Source organism: Bacillus rossius, chromosome 10 (genome assembly GCF_032445375.1).
Source record: "Bacillus rossius redtenbacheri isolate Brsri chromosome 10, Brsri_v3, whole genome shotgun sequence".
Taxonomy (NCBI): domain Eukaryota; kingdom Metazoa; phylum Arthropoda; class Insecta; order Phasmatodea; family Bacillidae; genus Bacillus; species Bacillus rossius.
This window is the reverse complement of record NC_086337.1, coordinates 57,496,581-57,510,553: the sequence shown is the minus strand read 5'-3', so window position 1 is coordinate 57,510,553 and position 13,973 is coordinate 57,496,581. Positions and strand designations below refer to the sequence as shown.

The 13,973-nt window shown below is 43.0% G+C and overlaps 1 protein-coding gene across 1 annotated transcript in view; it reads right to left on the bottom strand.

Annotated features, from left to right (window-relative positions):
- Positions 1 to 13,973, bottom strand: part of LOC134536258 (dynein beta chain, ciliary) — a 124,964-nt gene that overhangs the window by 53,844 nt on the left and 57,147 nt on the right. The window contains 11 exon segments of the mRNA XM_063375967.1: positions 156 to 304; positions 1,003 to 1,130; positions 2,879 to 3,089; positions 4,020 to 4,244; positions 6,879 to 7,080; positions 7,808 to 7,950; positions 8,653 to 8,772; positions 9,755 to 9,889; positions 11,251 to 11,386; positions 11,917 to 12,095; positions 13,292 to 13,525. Of these exon segments, the coding sequence (XP_063232037.1) occupies positions 156 to 304; positions 1,003 to 1,130; positions 2,879 to 3,089; positions 4,020 to 4,244; positions 6,879 to 7,080; positions 7,808 to 7,950; positions 8,653 to 8,772; positions 9,755 to 9,889; positions 11,251 to 11,386; positions 11,917 to 12,095; positions 13,292 to 13,525 (1,862 nt within the window).

Below are 13,973 nucleotides of genomic sequence, written 5' to 3'. Positions count from 1 at the left end.
AATTCTCTGCCTCTAAGATTCAACAGTAATGGCCATAAGAACTGGATTGATGAATAAGGGTTGTATTGGATTTCAAGTGACATGTCGTTTACCGACTGGTTTTCAAGTCCGTGGAAATCATGAGACGTAATGAAGAAAGCGGAGGAACTCCTCACGGGTTCCAGCCGAGGTCCTGCGGGTTGATGTAGAGGATGCCGGCCCTGGACACGGTGGCCGGGGTCGCGGTGCGCAGGTTCGATATCTCGAACAGCAGCCGCATCGACGGAGTCAGGGCGATGCGCTCGTTGCTGGCGAGGGTCAGGATCTGCGCGACACACCTCAGGTGACGGCGACGCTACGTGGCGGTGTCGTCTCACTCACACGTGATCCTCTCCAAACGCCAAGTGCACGAACGAATCCATCCACTAGCTGAAGTTAGTATTTTTATACATACGTTGCATGTTTCCTCTAAAAAGTACATATTGAACACATGTCAAACATAGTGACCGAAAAAATTTGCGAATTCATTTCGCGATAGGTTAAAATACAAATCGTTATACCTCAGTGCTGCCTCTGCTATTGGCTCACAACTCATCTGGATGTTTCTAGGCCAATGAGAAACACCCAAACCAAAGCTTTATCGAATCACAGGCTGCTACGCTGGAACGTCTCACAAGACAGCAGTCAATGAGTGGGTGGCATTTGACCGAGTGTACGTACAACTATGGAGTTCATCCTGCAGGTCATTGAACCCGCGAATTTTTCCTTTCCCTAGTACAATATTATAGATAAAACACTGCATGGCAAGGAATATTATGTTTTCTATGTAGTAATCCAAATGACAACTTTCTTTTCTTTCCAATTCAGCATTAATATATTAATTATGTTAAAAAAATTTAATACACATGTCATTTTAAGAGTTTATACTACTAACAAACAACAGTATTGAAATAAGTTTATGTATATCCACTTGGCTTTCATTGTTTTTTTTTTAGTTTCCCTGTCACGTGTCTCTCTTCATACCTTGTTGTCATCCATGACGGTATTCAAAGATTCAATCCACATCGGGTCGATGTCACCATCCAGAACGATCCACTTGGGTTGGTCGCCCGTCAAGTTTGCTTGTTCCCGCATGATCACAGAAAACAGTCCTGTGTGAAGAAACAAAATTTTGCGTCAACATTTACTGCACTTTTGTCATCCCCAATGAAAACAAACATGTACTAGCATTTTAAGTATTTGTACAGCTCTACTCTTTCACTCATGGAGTCATAGAATTAATCAGAGATTCATTCAGATTAACAAATGTGCATGGGTCACAATATTGTAGAATAGTTAAGGATCATCTGTATCCAGGAACTTATATTTTGACCAGAGCATTTGGGACACGCGTTTTAAATTCCGTGCTCGCTTTATGATGGACTTCTCTCTATTTAAGATTTTTTTTTAATTTTACGAATGTGTTGTTCAAGGTCAATAGTTTTCTGGATTCCCTACACTGTAATTGGTTCATCCAAAAAAAGATAAAATAGTGTATTTGTATGACTGAAGTTTAATTTAATTAGAATATCTGTAACAAAAGCTTATTGCACCAGTGAACTGATTTATTCTCCACATATTTATTTTCATGTATTACCACATCATAAAAATAAAAGCTGAAGTATCTTTGGCTGTACGGTAGTTAGCTTATTCACGTGCGAAGGTGATCGAAAGTAATTATCTCCGTAGTCTGTTGGCGAAAACCATGCTCAAGGAATCTTCTGCCATCAACCAGTTGCCATGAAACAGTCTGTAACACTACAAGAAATATAACGTTAACTTTGTACAACACAGGATATGGTTACTTTCGCATATATGAAATAAGTTTTTTTGAGATTACTCTGAGTATTTCTTATGAAATTTGATGCATAATTTTATATTTTAACAGATGTTTCATTCAACCATAATTTATTGAAACCTCGGAAATCACAATCGAACATTCAAGAATTGGACTTTATATAAATTTATTAAGCTGGTTAATGTGCGCAGTTAATACCGGAAAGCTATTCAGGGAACGATTTACAAATAACTTTAACTTTTGGAAGTACTGGGAAAACACAAAGCATACATGCCCAGGTAAGAATCCGAAACCAGCATTTCTGCGAACACTATATTGTGGTGATAAAGTTGTTTTCATGTGAATGCACAAATGTAAAATATCTGTAATTTCACAAAATGTTTCTGTTCCATTTGGCCTATACGCCTAACGTTGTACAAATCCTGGTTGGAAGGTATTCCATGCATCGAAAATTTAGACTTCCGTGGTAGGCGCATCGACAGCATATTTATTTAGTCGGACAGGTATCTTCCACTTGGCCTATACGCCTAACATTGTACAAGTCCTGGTTGGAAGGTATTCCGTGCAAAGAAAATTTAAGACTTCAGTGGTAGGTACGTAGACGACATATTTATTTAGTCGGACAGGTATCTTCCACTTTGCCTATACGCCTAACATTGTACAAGTCCTGGTTGGAAGGTATTCTAACGCATCGAATATTTAAGACTTCCGTGGTAGGCACGTCGACGACATATTTATTTAATCGGACAGGTATCTTCCACTTTGCCTATACAACTAACATTGTACAAGTTCTGGTTGGAAGGTATTCTAACGCATCGAAAATTTAAGACTTCCGTGGTAGTCACATCTACAACATATTTATTCAGTCGGACAGGTATCTTCCACTTGGCCTATACGCCTAACATTGTACAAGTCCTGGTTGGAAGGTATTCCACGCATCGAAAATTTAAGACTTCCGTGGGAGGCACGTCGACAACATATTTATTCAGGCGGACAGGTATCTTGTATCGAGAGAGTGATCGATGAACTCCACGGGAGGCGACGGGCAAACGGCGCACTGACCGTCCTTCCACTCGCGGGTGGCGGGGTTGATGATGCCGAACAGCTCGTCGTTGGTGACGGCCTTGGGGTTGAGGTCGTTGAAGACGGGCTTGCGCCTCATGTTCTGGTAGGTGCGGAACAGCGTCTTCCAGACCTGCGTCTTGCCCGTCCCGGCGTTGCCCACCAGGAACACCGAGTGGCGCACCTCCAGTAGTTCCTCCAGCTGCACCACCTAAACCAGCACCACCGGAACACACGTGACACACATGTTCAGCTGCACCACCTGGACGAGCGCCATCGGACCCACGAGTGACACTCTTCCTCCTCGCAAACATCTCCGCGGAAAAAGCTTTCAGCACCAGGATTATTCCCTCCAAAGGAATAAAACTTCCGTGGTTGGTTTCTTCATGTAGTGTGAACTGAGGCCCTAAGTTTCAGCAGTGATACACTTCCCAGTTAGTAACCTTAAATGACCACATGACTTTGACAGGATGCTTATTATTTTGAGAATATGGGTCTTAATGACATGTTTTATTAGCAGAAAAAACCGAAAACCCAAGGAAAACCACATAAAATAAAATGACGATCTTAAAATGAGATAAACCAAGGTAAACTAGGTTGAAAAATAATAATACAAAATTTTTGATCGAGAGAAATACCCCATTAAACTATAAAACACTAGATACATAACTGAAGAAAAGCTCAAGAAGTTAAAAGAACACCTTAGAGTCTCGGAAGGTAAAAGCTGATTAAATGAAAGACATTCATGTTTATTTTGTAAAAAGAAAAGTAATGTCGATCTTAAAATCACTATTAATCTTATAAAAATATAAGTCTCTAGATTTTAGTTTGGGTACAAAGAAAGAGTCAACCAGATATCATACTCCACTGCCCCAAATAAAAATTAATATATTCCCAAGAGAAGGTTCTAATCATGTTGACTACTGTATATGCCTCATGAATTGAGAATTTCTTTAAAGTGAACGACCTCCTGTAAGAGCGAGGATAGTTAAGAAAACCGAAGAAGTGGAGTGCTGTATTCCCAAGAGAAGGTTCTAATCATGTTGACTACTGTTTATGCCTCATGAATTGAGAATCCCTTTATAGTGAACGACCTCCCGCAAGAGCGAGGATAGCAGAATGGAGTGCGGCGGGGGCTCGCCTTGAGGATGAAGTTGTCCTCGGGCTGAAGCTGCAGGTCGGACGCGGCCTGCTTGACGGTGCGCTCGAACTCGAGGTCCCTCTTGCGCGGCACGTCCAGCGCCGGGAACAGGTCGCCGATCAGCCCCATGAACACGGGCACGTCGTCCGTCACGATCTTGGGCACGTTGAAGTCCCGCAGCGCGCGCATCAGCACCTCCTCCTCGGGCCGGTCCGGGTCTCCGCGCTGCGGTCACCAGGCGTCACCTGTCACTTGTCACTGCTGGGGGAACATGTCACCGATCAGCCCCATGAACACGGGCACGTCGTCCGTCACGATCTTGGGCACGTTGAAGTCCCGCAGCGCGCGCATCAGCACCTCCTCCTCGGGCCGGTCCGGGTCTCCGCGCTGCGGTCACCAGGCGTCACCTGTCACTTGTCACTGCTGGGGGAACAGGTCACCGATCAGCCCCATGAACACGGGCACGTCGTCCGTCACGATCTTGGGCACGTTGAAGTCCCGCAGCGCGCGCATCAGCACCTCCTCCTCGGGCCGGTCCGGGTCTCCGCGCTGCGGTCACCAGGCGTCACCTGTCACTTGTCACAGCTGGGGGAACAGGTCACCGATCAGCCCCATGAACACGGGCACGTCGTCCGTCACGATCTTGGGCACGTTGAAGTCCCGCAGCGCGCGCATCAGCACCTCCTCCTCGGGCCGGTCCGGGTCTCCGCGCTGCGGTCACCAGGCTACACCTGTCACTTGTCACTGCCGGGGGAACAGGTCACCGATCAGCCCCATGAACACGGGCACGTCGTCCGTCACGATCTTGGGCACGTTGAAGTCCCGCAGCGCGCGCATCAGCACCTCCTCCTCGGGCCGGTCCGGGTCCCCGCGCTGCGGTCACCAGGCGTCACCTGTCACTTGTCACTGCTGGGGGAACATGTCACCGATCAGCCCCATGAACACGGGCACGTCGTCCGTCACGATCTTGGGCACGTTGAAGTCCCGCAGCGCGCGCATCAGCACCTCCTCCTCGGGCCGGTCCGGGTCCCCGCGCTGCGGTCACCAGGCGTCACCTGTCACTTGTCACAGCTGGGGGAACAGTGTGGTGACTGTCACTGCTGGGGGTCATCACCAGGTGCGAGACTGTGTGGTGCCTGTGTCACTGCTGGGAGTCATCTATGGGTACGAGACTGTGTGATACAACCGAGATAGCACCGCAAAGCATGTCCGTACAACATAAAACACCGAAATGCAAGTTATTTAAACATTTATCACCAAAAATTAGCTAAAAACATAAGAGCAATCAGCAATTTAAAAAAAAGTTAAAGAATTTACAAATAATTGAAGTTTTATTTAAAGTAAGAATGAATTTTGTACAAAAATGTGTTAACCAAATGGATTAGATACAAATTAATAATACATTGACAGATCTTGCTCCTCATTAGCAACATGTTTCAGTATTGATGAAGTAGATACATTTTTCAAACACACAAACATTATTGATTTTACTTTATTTGTCTGATTAGTTCTTTTCTATACATGCTTATTGCTAGTGACTTTATTGTATAAGTGAAACATGTGCTAGTCAAAATGAGAATATTTGGATATAATAGGTAATAAGAAATACTTTAATTTCATATTTTTTTAATTATGTAACTGTCACGTGAATGTTTTATGGGCTTAACTGCATGTCGAAAGTCAAATTGTTAGAGACGGTAATGCACGACGACACAGACCAGTATTGACGGGAAAGGAATCGGGCAGGGTATACAGTAAGACACAAACCCAAAATTTAACTGGCGTGTCCTTTTTGTAAACCACGAATAAATCCTGATAGTTCGACTGAAATAAAAAAATATATATTTACTTTTTTTTATTGATAGTTTACTTATTGCTTTGTTATAAAACTAAATATTATGTGTTGGCCCCTGGTATTCATGGAATGTGAGTCCAGTTTCCAACCAATGTCCTAAAATTTGAGTGTCTTGCGTACTTTCCAGGCAACCCCAGCAATTTGCAGATGTGGGTCACTCACCAAACTTTATGGACACCGCTAGCACATTATCGGAGTCAGTTTACTCGGTAGTCATCGCTGCATTTACATCGTTCATTTTTCTTTGTCTTTTTGAGTTATTTAGTAAATACCGGTATTTATTGATATGACGGGCTTATATCTGTCAGGGATAAAGGTGTATGCCTGTTTGGTGAATTAGCCAAAGGACATAACCTAGCTGACCCGTGTATCTCCAAGAATTTTTGTTCCGTGACTACGGAAGTTAAAGAATTCACCCGAAAATTGGTGAATTCTAGCAGCGCCCAACGCCAACTTGTGTATAGGCGGCCATCTTAATTTTTACTGTCCTTTGTCGGACACACAAGCAAAGGAGAAAATTTCTTCCGCATCCAACCAACAAACAAAAAGAAAAAACACTGTGACATGCCCACGCTCCAAGCACAAACAAATGAGAAATTCATACAAATGGAAAGTACACAAGACACTCAAATGTTAGGACATTGGTTAAAAACTGGACTCGCATTCTAGTAAGACCAGGGGGCAACAAATTATCTTTATTTTTATAACAAAAAACAATTAATAAGTCACTTATCAAATGCAAAAAAAATTGCATCTCAGTAGAACCATCACGACACTTGATTTATTCATGGTTTCAAAAAAGGACACTCTTGTAAAATTTTGGGATGGTGTCTTACTGTATACCCTGGCCAATTACTTTCCCGTCATCACTGATCTGTGTCGTCGTGCGTTACCGTCTCTTATGATATGACTTCCGACAAGGAGTTAAGCCCATAAAAAAATTTGTGTGACAGGGACGTCAATCAACAAATATGAAATTAAAGTCACTGAACAACGTTGCAGACCTTGAGCGAGCCGGCGACGACCAGCACGGACTTGATTGCGCGCAGCCCCCAGTCGTAGTGATCCTGCTTCGACAGCAGCTCCTTGCACAGGGTGTACAGTGTGATGAACTTCCTGGCCAGGATCTTGGCATCCTGGAAGCCCTCCGCCACCAGCATGATCTCGCAGATCAGCTCGAAGTCAGGCACCACCATGGCACACGGCCTGCCGCACGGCAACTCTAAACATCACCCGCTTGCTTCCGGGTGATGCTCATGATTTACTGTACAATCCGTCGGCAGGAGAAGATTAGGAGTGATGAGCTAGGAATGGAGCGGCGTTGACGGGATAAATGGTTCGCGGCAATTGTACTGAGCTCCACTAGGAACAGTTCTCAACTACACTGGGAATCGTACTAAGTTCCGTTGGAAATCGTACTGGCTCCCAATGGGAGTTGTACTGGGCATCATAGAAATATAATACTGGGAATCATACTGGGCCCCACTGAGAATTGAAATGGAATGGCCTAAGTGGGAGGCAAGTAATCCTATCACTCAACCGTCGTGACCCACGCGGGAAGCTCGTAAAATAAAGTACGTCATTTCAAGAAATCATCTTATAACTAGTTCCAAAGCCATGCAATTGATGCTAATACTGAGAATGCCCAAAACCATTCAACATTATTAATAATCTTTTATAAATCACACAATACGCAAGAAGTTGGTCATTTTTCAAATTCTTGCCCCTCTTCTTGCACCTCCACCTTCTTTTTTTTTAAATAGAAAAAATTCGGACATTTACAAACACCAACACAATGTGTACCCCAAAAATATACATATACACTGCACATGCCCATGCTTTATCCTCCAATCATATTGAAGCACTACCGAAAAGTGTAGTTTCAAAATTTCAAACGCAATCATCGGACGACAGATGAATTGTTTCCCCGCACCTGAACAGGGCCTTGAGGTTCTCGGGCAGCTCCGTCCGACCGGCGTAGCCGGGGTTCATCGTGATAAAGATGCCGACGGTGGGACATAAGTTGATCATCTCCCCCATGAAGTTGAATGTCTTCTTCTTGTCCCTGATGGCGTCCTGAAAGACGTCCTGGGCATGCTGTTTCTGTGCTTTCAACACATGAATGGTTATTTTCTACATCTTTGAGAGAGTAGCAATACTAATCTGCAGGCTTGTGAGGCGAGGGCTATGCCAAGGTGCCAAAACCACTGAATACTATAAGGCATGATCGAATGCTATGTGAAAAAAGAGTGTCCTTTTCCAGGAATTCATCTTTTCTCACTGCAACAAGAAAATACTGGGTCAATTGTAGATATAAATAAAAAATACCTGATCTTTCACATTGTTTACACAAGAAGTGATCGGGTCCATCTGAGAGCACAGCAAGGAGTTTGTAAAGGATTAGAGCTGTAAATCAACACTATTTTAAGAGAACTTTATCCCACTTGTTTGTTCGCCTGACATACCTGCAGCAGGCTCAACGAATACCGAAAAAATTGGAACTCACATTGATCAATTTATATTAGCACATTGTTTGAGCATTTTTTTTATTTATAATTACTAAGCCATAATTCATAACATAAGAAGATCTAAAAGAGTCCCATAAAAATTGATATTAGTATTTTTGTTTAATGTTAAAGCATTAAGTTTTAGTGTTGATGTTTTAAGACCACAGAGCCTTAAACTTCAGAAATGGTCGGTAAAAAAATAATTTCCCTGTCAGCTCTGCGGAGTGTGAACGACGGTAAGGGAAATAAGGAAGGGGGAGGGGGGACTGACCTGAACAGACTTGACCTGCACGGCCACCACAGACAACACCTCCACCGTGATGCGGTTGAACTCGTCGAAGCAGCCCCAGGCCCCAGTCTGCGCCAGTCCCTTGTAGATGTTCCCGCACGACTGGGAACAAGACCCGTCCACGACATTCAGGCTTCGTTGTGACAGTTGGTGGGGAGTCCAATGTTGGTGGGCTTGTCTTGAAACAAATTTAATAAAGGTTTGTTGTCAATTAAATAGTTGTTGACAATATCACGAATTAATTCATGATTCTATGTTACAGATTCCACGTTTAGATACTCTAAGCTGTGGTTGAATAGCTTTTTGGTTAGTATTAACCACCCAACCCTGAAGGAAAACTATGTATTTACGATAAATAACTGACTTATTGAAGACAGAAAAACTTCTAGTGGTTTGCAACAGTTATTTCTCTTCAAACTCTGACCATCTTAGTTACACAACACTGAAAACCATGGAAAAATAATAAGTAAATAACTTTTGTAATCAATCACTAATCATTTTAAACACTACGTAGTAAGTTTTATGATTCTAAGGATTTTCAAATGTTGATAAATGTAAATGACTTTAGTATAGATTTCTTCTTGTAAAGCCATAATATCAATTCTTGTGTAGCATCCAGTAATTTTGAAAGCGATTACAGCTTTTTAAGTTTAAAAACGTGGGGTGTTTGCTTTGTTACCTTCCATTAGCCTGCTCTGCCCGTTTTTGCTAGAGAAAACTATCTTGTAGTGATTTAAAATAATATCCTAACACAGAATATTTTTTCTCAAGAACTGATACAACTAAGTGCAAGTTTTTAAAATGTTATCACTTATTTATGGCCCATGTAATTTGTTTCCCAAAGCAAAACTAACATTTTAAAGGTAGATCATTCACAGTAGACACAGCAATGGGACAGCTAAGATACTGTTTCCCACCAAAGTGCAGGTGTTTTGGGAGGCCAGAAGCAGACGAATGCAAGCATTGTTGATAGTAATATTTTGTTTGGACAATTATTTTTTTTCTTTCTGGAGCCACTGTTAGGGACGTGTGTGGACACGGAGGTTCAGTGCGGCGCGGCTGTCTCGGTGTCGTGGGGCCTCGCCTTGTAGTCCATCTGCTCGGAGCAGTTGAACACGTACACCATGATGCCCAGGGCGCGCCCCAGGTCCTTGGTGGTCTCCGTCTTGCCCGTGCCCGCTGGGCCGGCCGGTCCTCCGCCCATGATCAGGTGAAGCGACTGTACACAGCACATGAACCACTGTCAGCATCAATCCCTCGAACTCCCTCGCCTCAATCATACCTCAGTCATCTTAATCATTCCAATTTTCAATGTTGAGAATTTGAACCGAAAAACACCATCCTGAACAGGTTTTAGGCCATAAAAAATATTTTATCATGTATTTTTCAAATTTTCTTTAAGCATAGTTTATTATTTAGTGGATTTATTAAGGATAGTAGTCACTGGCTGCTACTTACATTTACCCTGTAAAGTCACTGGTATTAAGTTTTGATTTGATTTTTGGGAATGACTACAAATGAACTTAAACTGTCAAACTACACTTTGTTATCAACTTTGCTAATGTTTAATTATATGTGATATTAGCCCTAACGAAAGCAAATTATCAATGTTGAATGTTGAAAGATTGTTATGGTAAAAAAACTGTTGAAGCAAATATGACATTATTTTCGTTACTTTACCTCCCTTGTAAAAAAACTATGTTTAATTAGAGGAGGCATTATTAAGAATGCTTTGGGCTTAGAAACACTTGTCACATATCAGTTCCCATAGTTGAATTGGAGTCATGTGAAAGTCCACCCAACCATAATCTAACAACTTATTCGCTCAACCACATGCGCGTGGAGTTTCAGGGTTCTCGGAAGTCATGTTCAAAATAATGTTGTGTTTGCTGCAGTTTCTATGTCAGCCTCACGCCGTACCAAGGGTTTTCTGATTCAACCCACAGATCCATATTATGAGTTTGGCATCCCCCTACTACTGCACACAAACATTTTCAGGTACATTTGATTAGATATCCTTTCAGGGAAGACTCGATGCTCACGTTTCATTACCTTCAAGTGAACCTGCTGATCACAACCACTGAATAGTGTATTCATGCTACTGTTAAACAATTTTTTTTTCATACAAAAATTAATTTAATTATATAACTAGAGACCGGAAAAATTCGCAGATTCATTTCGCGATAGTCTGAAATTCATACACATATACCTTTAAGCTGCTCTTGCTATTGGCTCACTGTTCGTCTGGGCGACTCTGGGCCAATGAGAAACCCTCAACCAAAGAAGTGACGAACCACGGGCAATACCAGTTGAGACGACTCACAAGTCATCAGCAAACGAACTGGCGTTATTTGCCCGAGTGTACAGAGGACTGTGTAGACTATCCTGAAGGTCATCGAAACTGCGAATTATACAGGTCCCTATATATAACTTGACCTAATACATCGTCAGGTGAGATGGTTATTGTACAGGTTATATTTGTTGATTTTTGTGTTGAAGTCTTTGATGGGTAAAACTGCTCTAAGTGCTCAGTGTGGGTGTAACACACTATGGCAGAGGCAGCGGGGAGGGGCGACCCACCTGCGTCAGGGTGATGTAGCAGCGGTCGGTCAGAGGGGTTATGACGAGGCGGGGCGTGTTGCCCAGGTACTCGTGGCAGTAGCAGAACTCCGCGTCGCATATGTTGGCGAACACGTCGTGCTGCTTCTCGTCCCACCTGCAACAAGGCCATTTTTTCCTCCTAGGCTCCTTGGAACCTCAGTTCCTCGACTCCTCGGCTCCCTACCTCCACACCTCAACAAACCAGCACTTTAGCACCTTGGCATGAACATCATCAACTATGCATTTTCTTAAAAATATTTTTGGCATTCATTTTAAGGTTATTTAGCCAGTTGAGGCAGCAAAAGGGTTCTGGACCACTTCAAGGTCATGCCTTTCCCTCCCACACTCCTTTCCCCACCACTTACTAACCTCCCCTCACTCCCCCAATCTTAACACCCCTTTTTTTCCCGCCTATTCCTCTTTTTACCTTTAAGAAATTGATGGTGTTTGTGCATTACATTCTCATACGTTCAACCCCTTACTCACCTAGAAGCCACTCCAAAAATTAAAAATTAAAATTCCAAGAGAAAAAATTGTTAGCTCATGAAATTTACTATCGCTCCAACCAAAAGTATTTTCTTGCACAGAGTGCTGTGATGCTGTACACATGACAAACGACAGATTGGTCGGCGCGTGGGGACGCACCTGTGTCTCAGTTGCGACTGCCACTGGAAGGCGGACGAGCTCTCCACCTTGCTCTGGATCAGCTTGCCCACCACGTCGCGCGAGTGCACGTCGATGGTGCAGATGGTCATTATCTTCTGGCGGTCCAGCTTGGTCAGCTCCCCCACCAGCAGCGTGATGAGCGTGTTGAGCTGGCTGATCTGCCGGCCGCGATCACCACCTCACGTCAACTCGCCTCCGAACCGCTCCAGTGACACCAACACCATCTCAACTGTTTTACTGCTTGGGTCTTTTTAAACCAATCTTCATTCCGTTTACCTAACCATCCATTATGTATACAGGAGTTTCCTTATTTTTTTAAAAAAAAGTGTAGGCTATGGTGGACTTGGGTTAGAAGATGTCTAAGTGCAAATATCAGAGATATGTTTCCACGATTTCTTTTTTTGTAACGACAAAACATATTAGCAGAGCATCTTTTTTTAAAATTCTTATACAGAAATTTGGCACCAGCAATTTTTGTTAAGAGGCCCACTACCTGGGCACACTTGTGCAGAGATTCTGAAGAAGCCACGCGATATTAAAACTGCTCGGTATTTACGAGTGGTGTGTGTTTACAAAACGTGTTTAAGAATGCTCTGAAGGCAAATGGATGTTTGTTTTTTTCTTTTTTTCGTTTTTTAAACTGTATTTTTAGGAGCGTGACATTATGACTACCTTATTTTTGACGTGATAACGTCTTATAAATAAAATAAAAAAAGTGTCACGTTTTGCCTGAGCCGAGCGTGCAAGAACCGGCCAACCACCGTGCGAGAAAAAAACTTTTATAATATCAAACAGGTTAAGGCGGGCTTTTTAACTAATTGTTCGTGATTTTATTTATACAAATTATTTTCAATTAAATTTGCAAAAAAAAATGTAAATAATTTTTGAAAATTAAAAATAATGCAATTTTTCATCAGTGTTTTCTTATGACGTTATCACGTAAGATTATCGTCCGTAAACCGACTTTACAGAGACCTCCCACCTCCCTTTTTTTCACAGTCATTTAGTGACAAAAATTGTAAAACCACACAAAAAAATTATGTTAAAATGTTTCATATAAAACGTGTTAGGTTTTATACTACCTGAAAACTAGCTCTATAATTTCTTGGAAAATGCCACCGAATCTGGTCCCTTAAAACTTAATCCAAACAATTAAAGTAAATAAATGTAACTAAAGTTAAATTAAACTGTGTTATAATACTTATTTTTGTAAGGGTGATGAAACCCAAGATTTAAAAAAAAGACAGACCTTTTTCTTCTGTTCTTTTTTTTTTTTGTTTTTTTTTCCGCCTTGACGGGCACGCGCATACAAGCGACTGCCGACACACGTGTGGTGGACGCGGGATGACCGTACCTGCTTCTTCTGGTAGTCCTTGAGGGCGTTCTCGTAGCCCTCCTCGAGGCGCGCGAAGGCGATGTTCACCTCGGTGGTCCACCAGATCTGCGTGCCGCACAGCGACACCTGCGCCGGGTAGTCGAACAGCCACTGCTCGCGCGCCTTCTCCTCGTAGGCGACCACGCTGTCGGCGAAGTAGTGCAGGATGGAGCTGCGCATGGTGTCCTGCAGGCGGTTCAGCCACACCTCCACCTGCCGGCAGAGCGGGCCTCGCGCCCTCACGTCCTGCCACGCCCGAAGTTGGACCTCGCCCATCGACACATCAGTCCCCCCGCAAAGCAATAACACCTCCTCAGGAAGAGATTGAGACAATTGAGACTATAAATTGTAGTTTTGCTGTAAACAAAAACCATACCAGGTCATTTAACACCCTGTAGGTAAATTATTGGCGATCTGAACTTCCAGGTTGTAGCCACGTCATGGTGTGGGAGTTATTTAGTAGTTGTTTCACATTTCACTCTACCTTGCAGACAGCAGCATCAGGGTGGCAATCAGTAGTAAGTAATCACCTTGACGATGCTAGTTCAAAGTGCGGTGAAATGTTGGTTAACGCAAAAAAAAATTATGGGGATAGCAACTTTTTTCTGGATTTCACATTCATTCCTTTGATTAGGTAGTCATGTGGGGTTTCAGCTGTGTT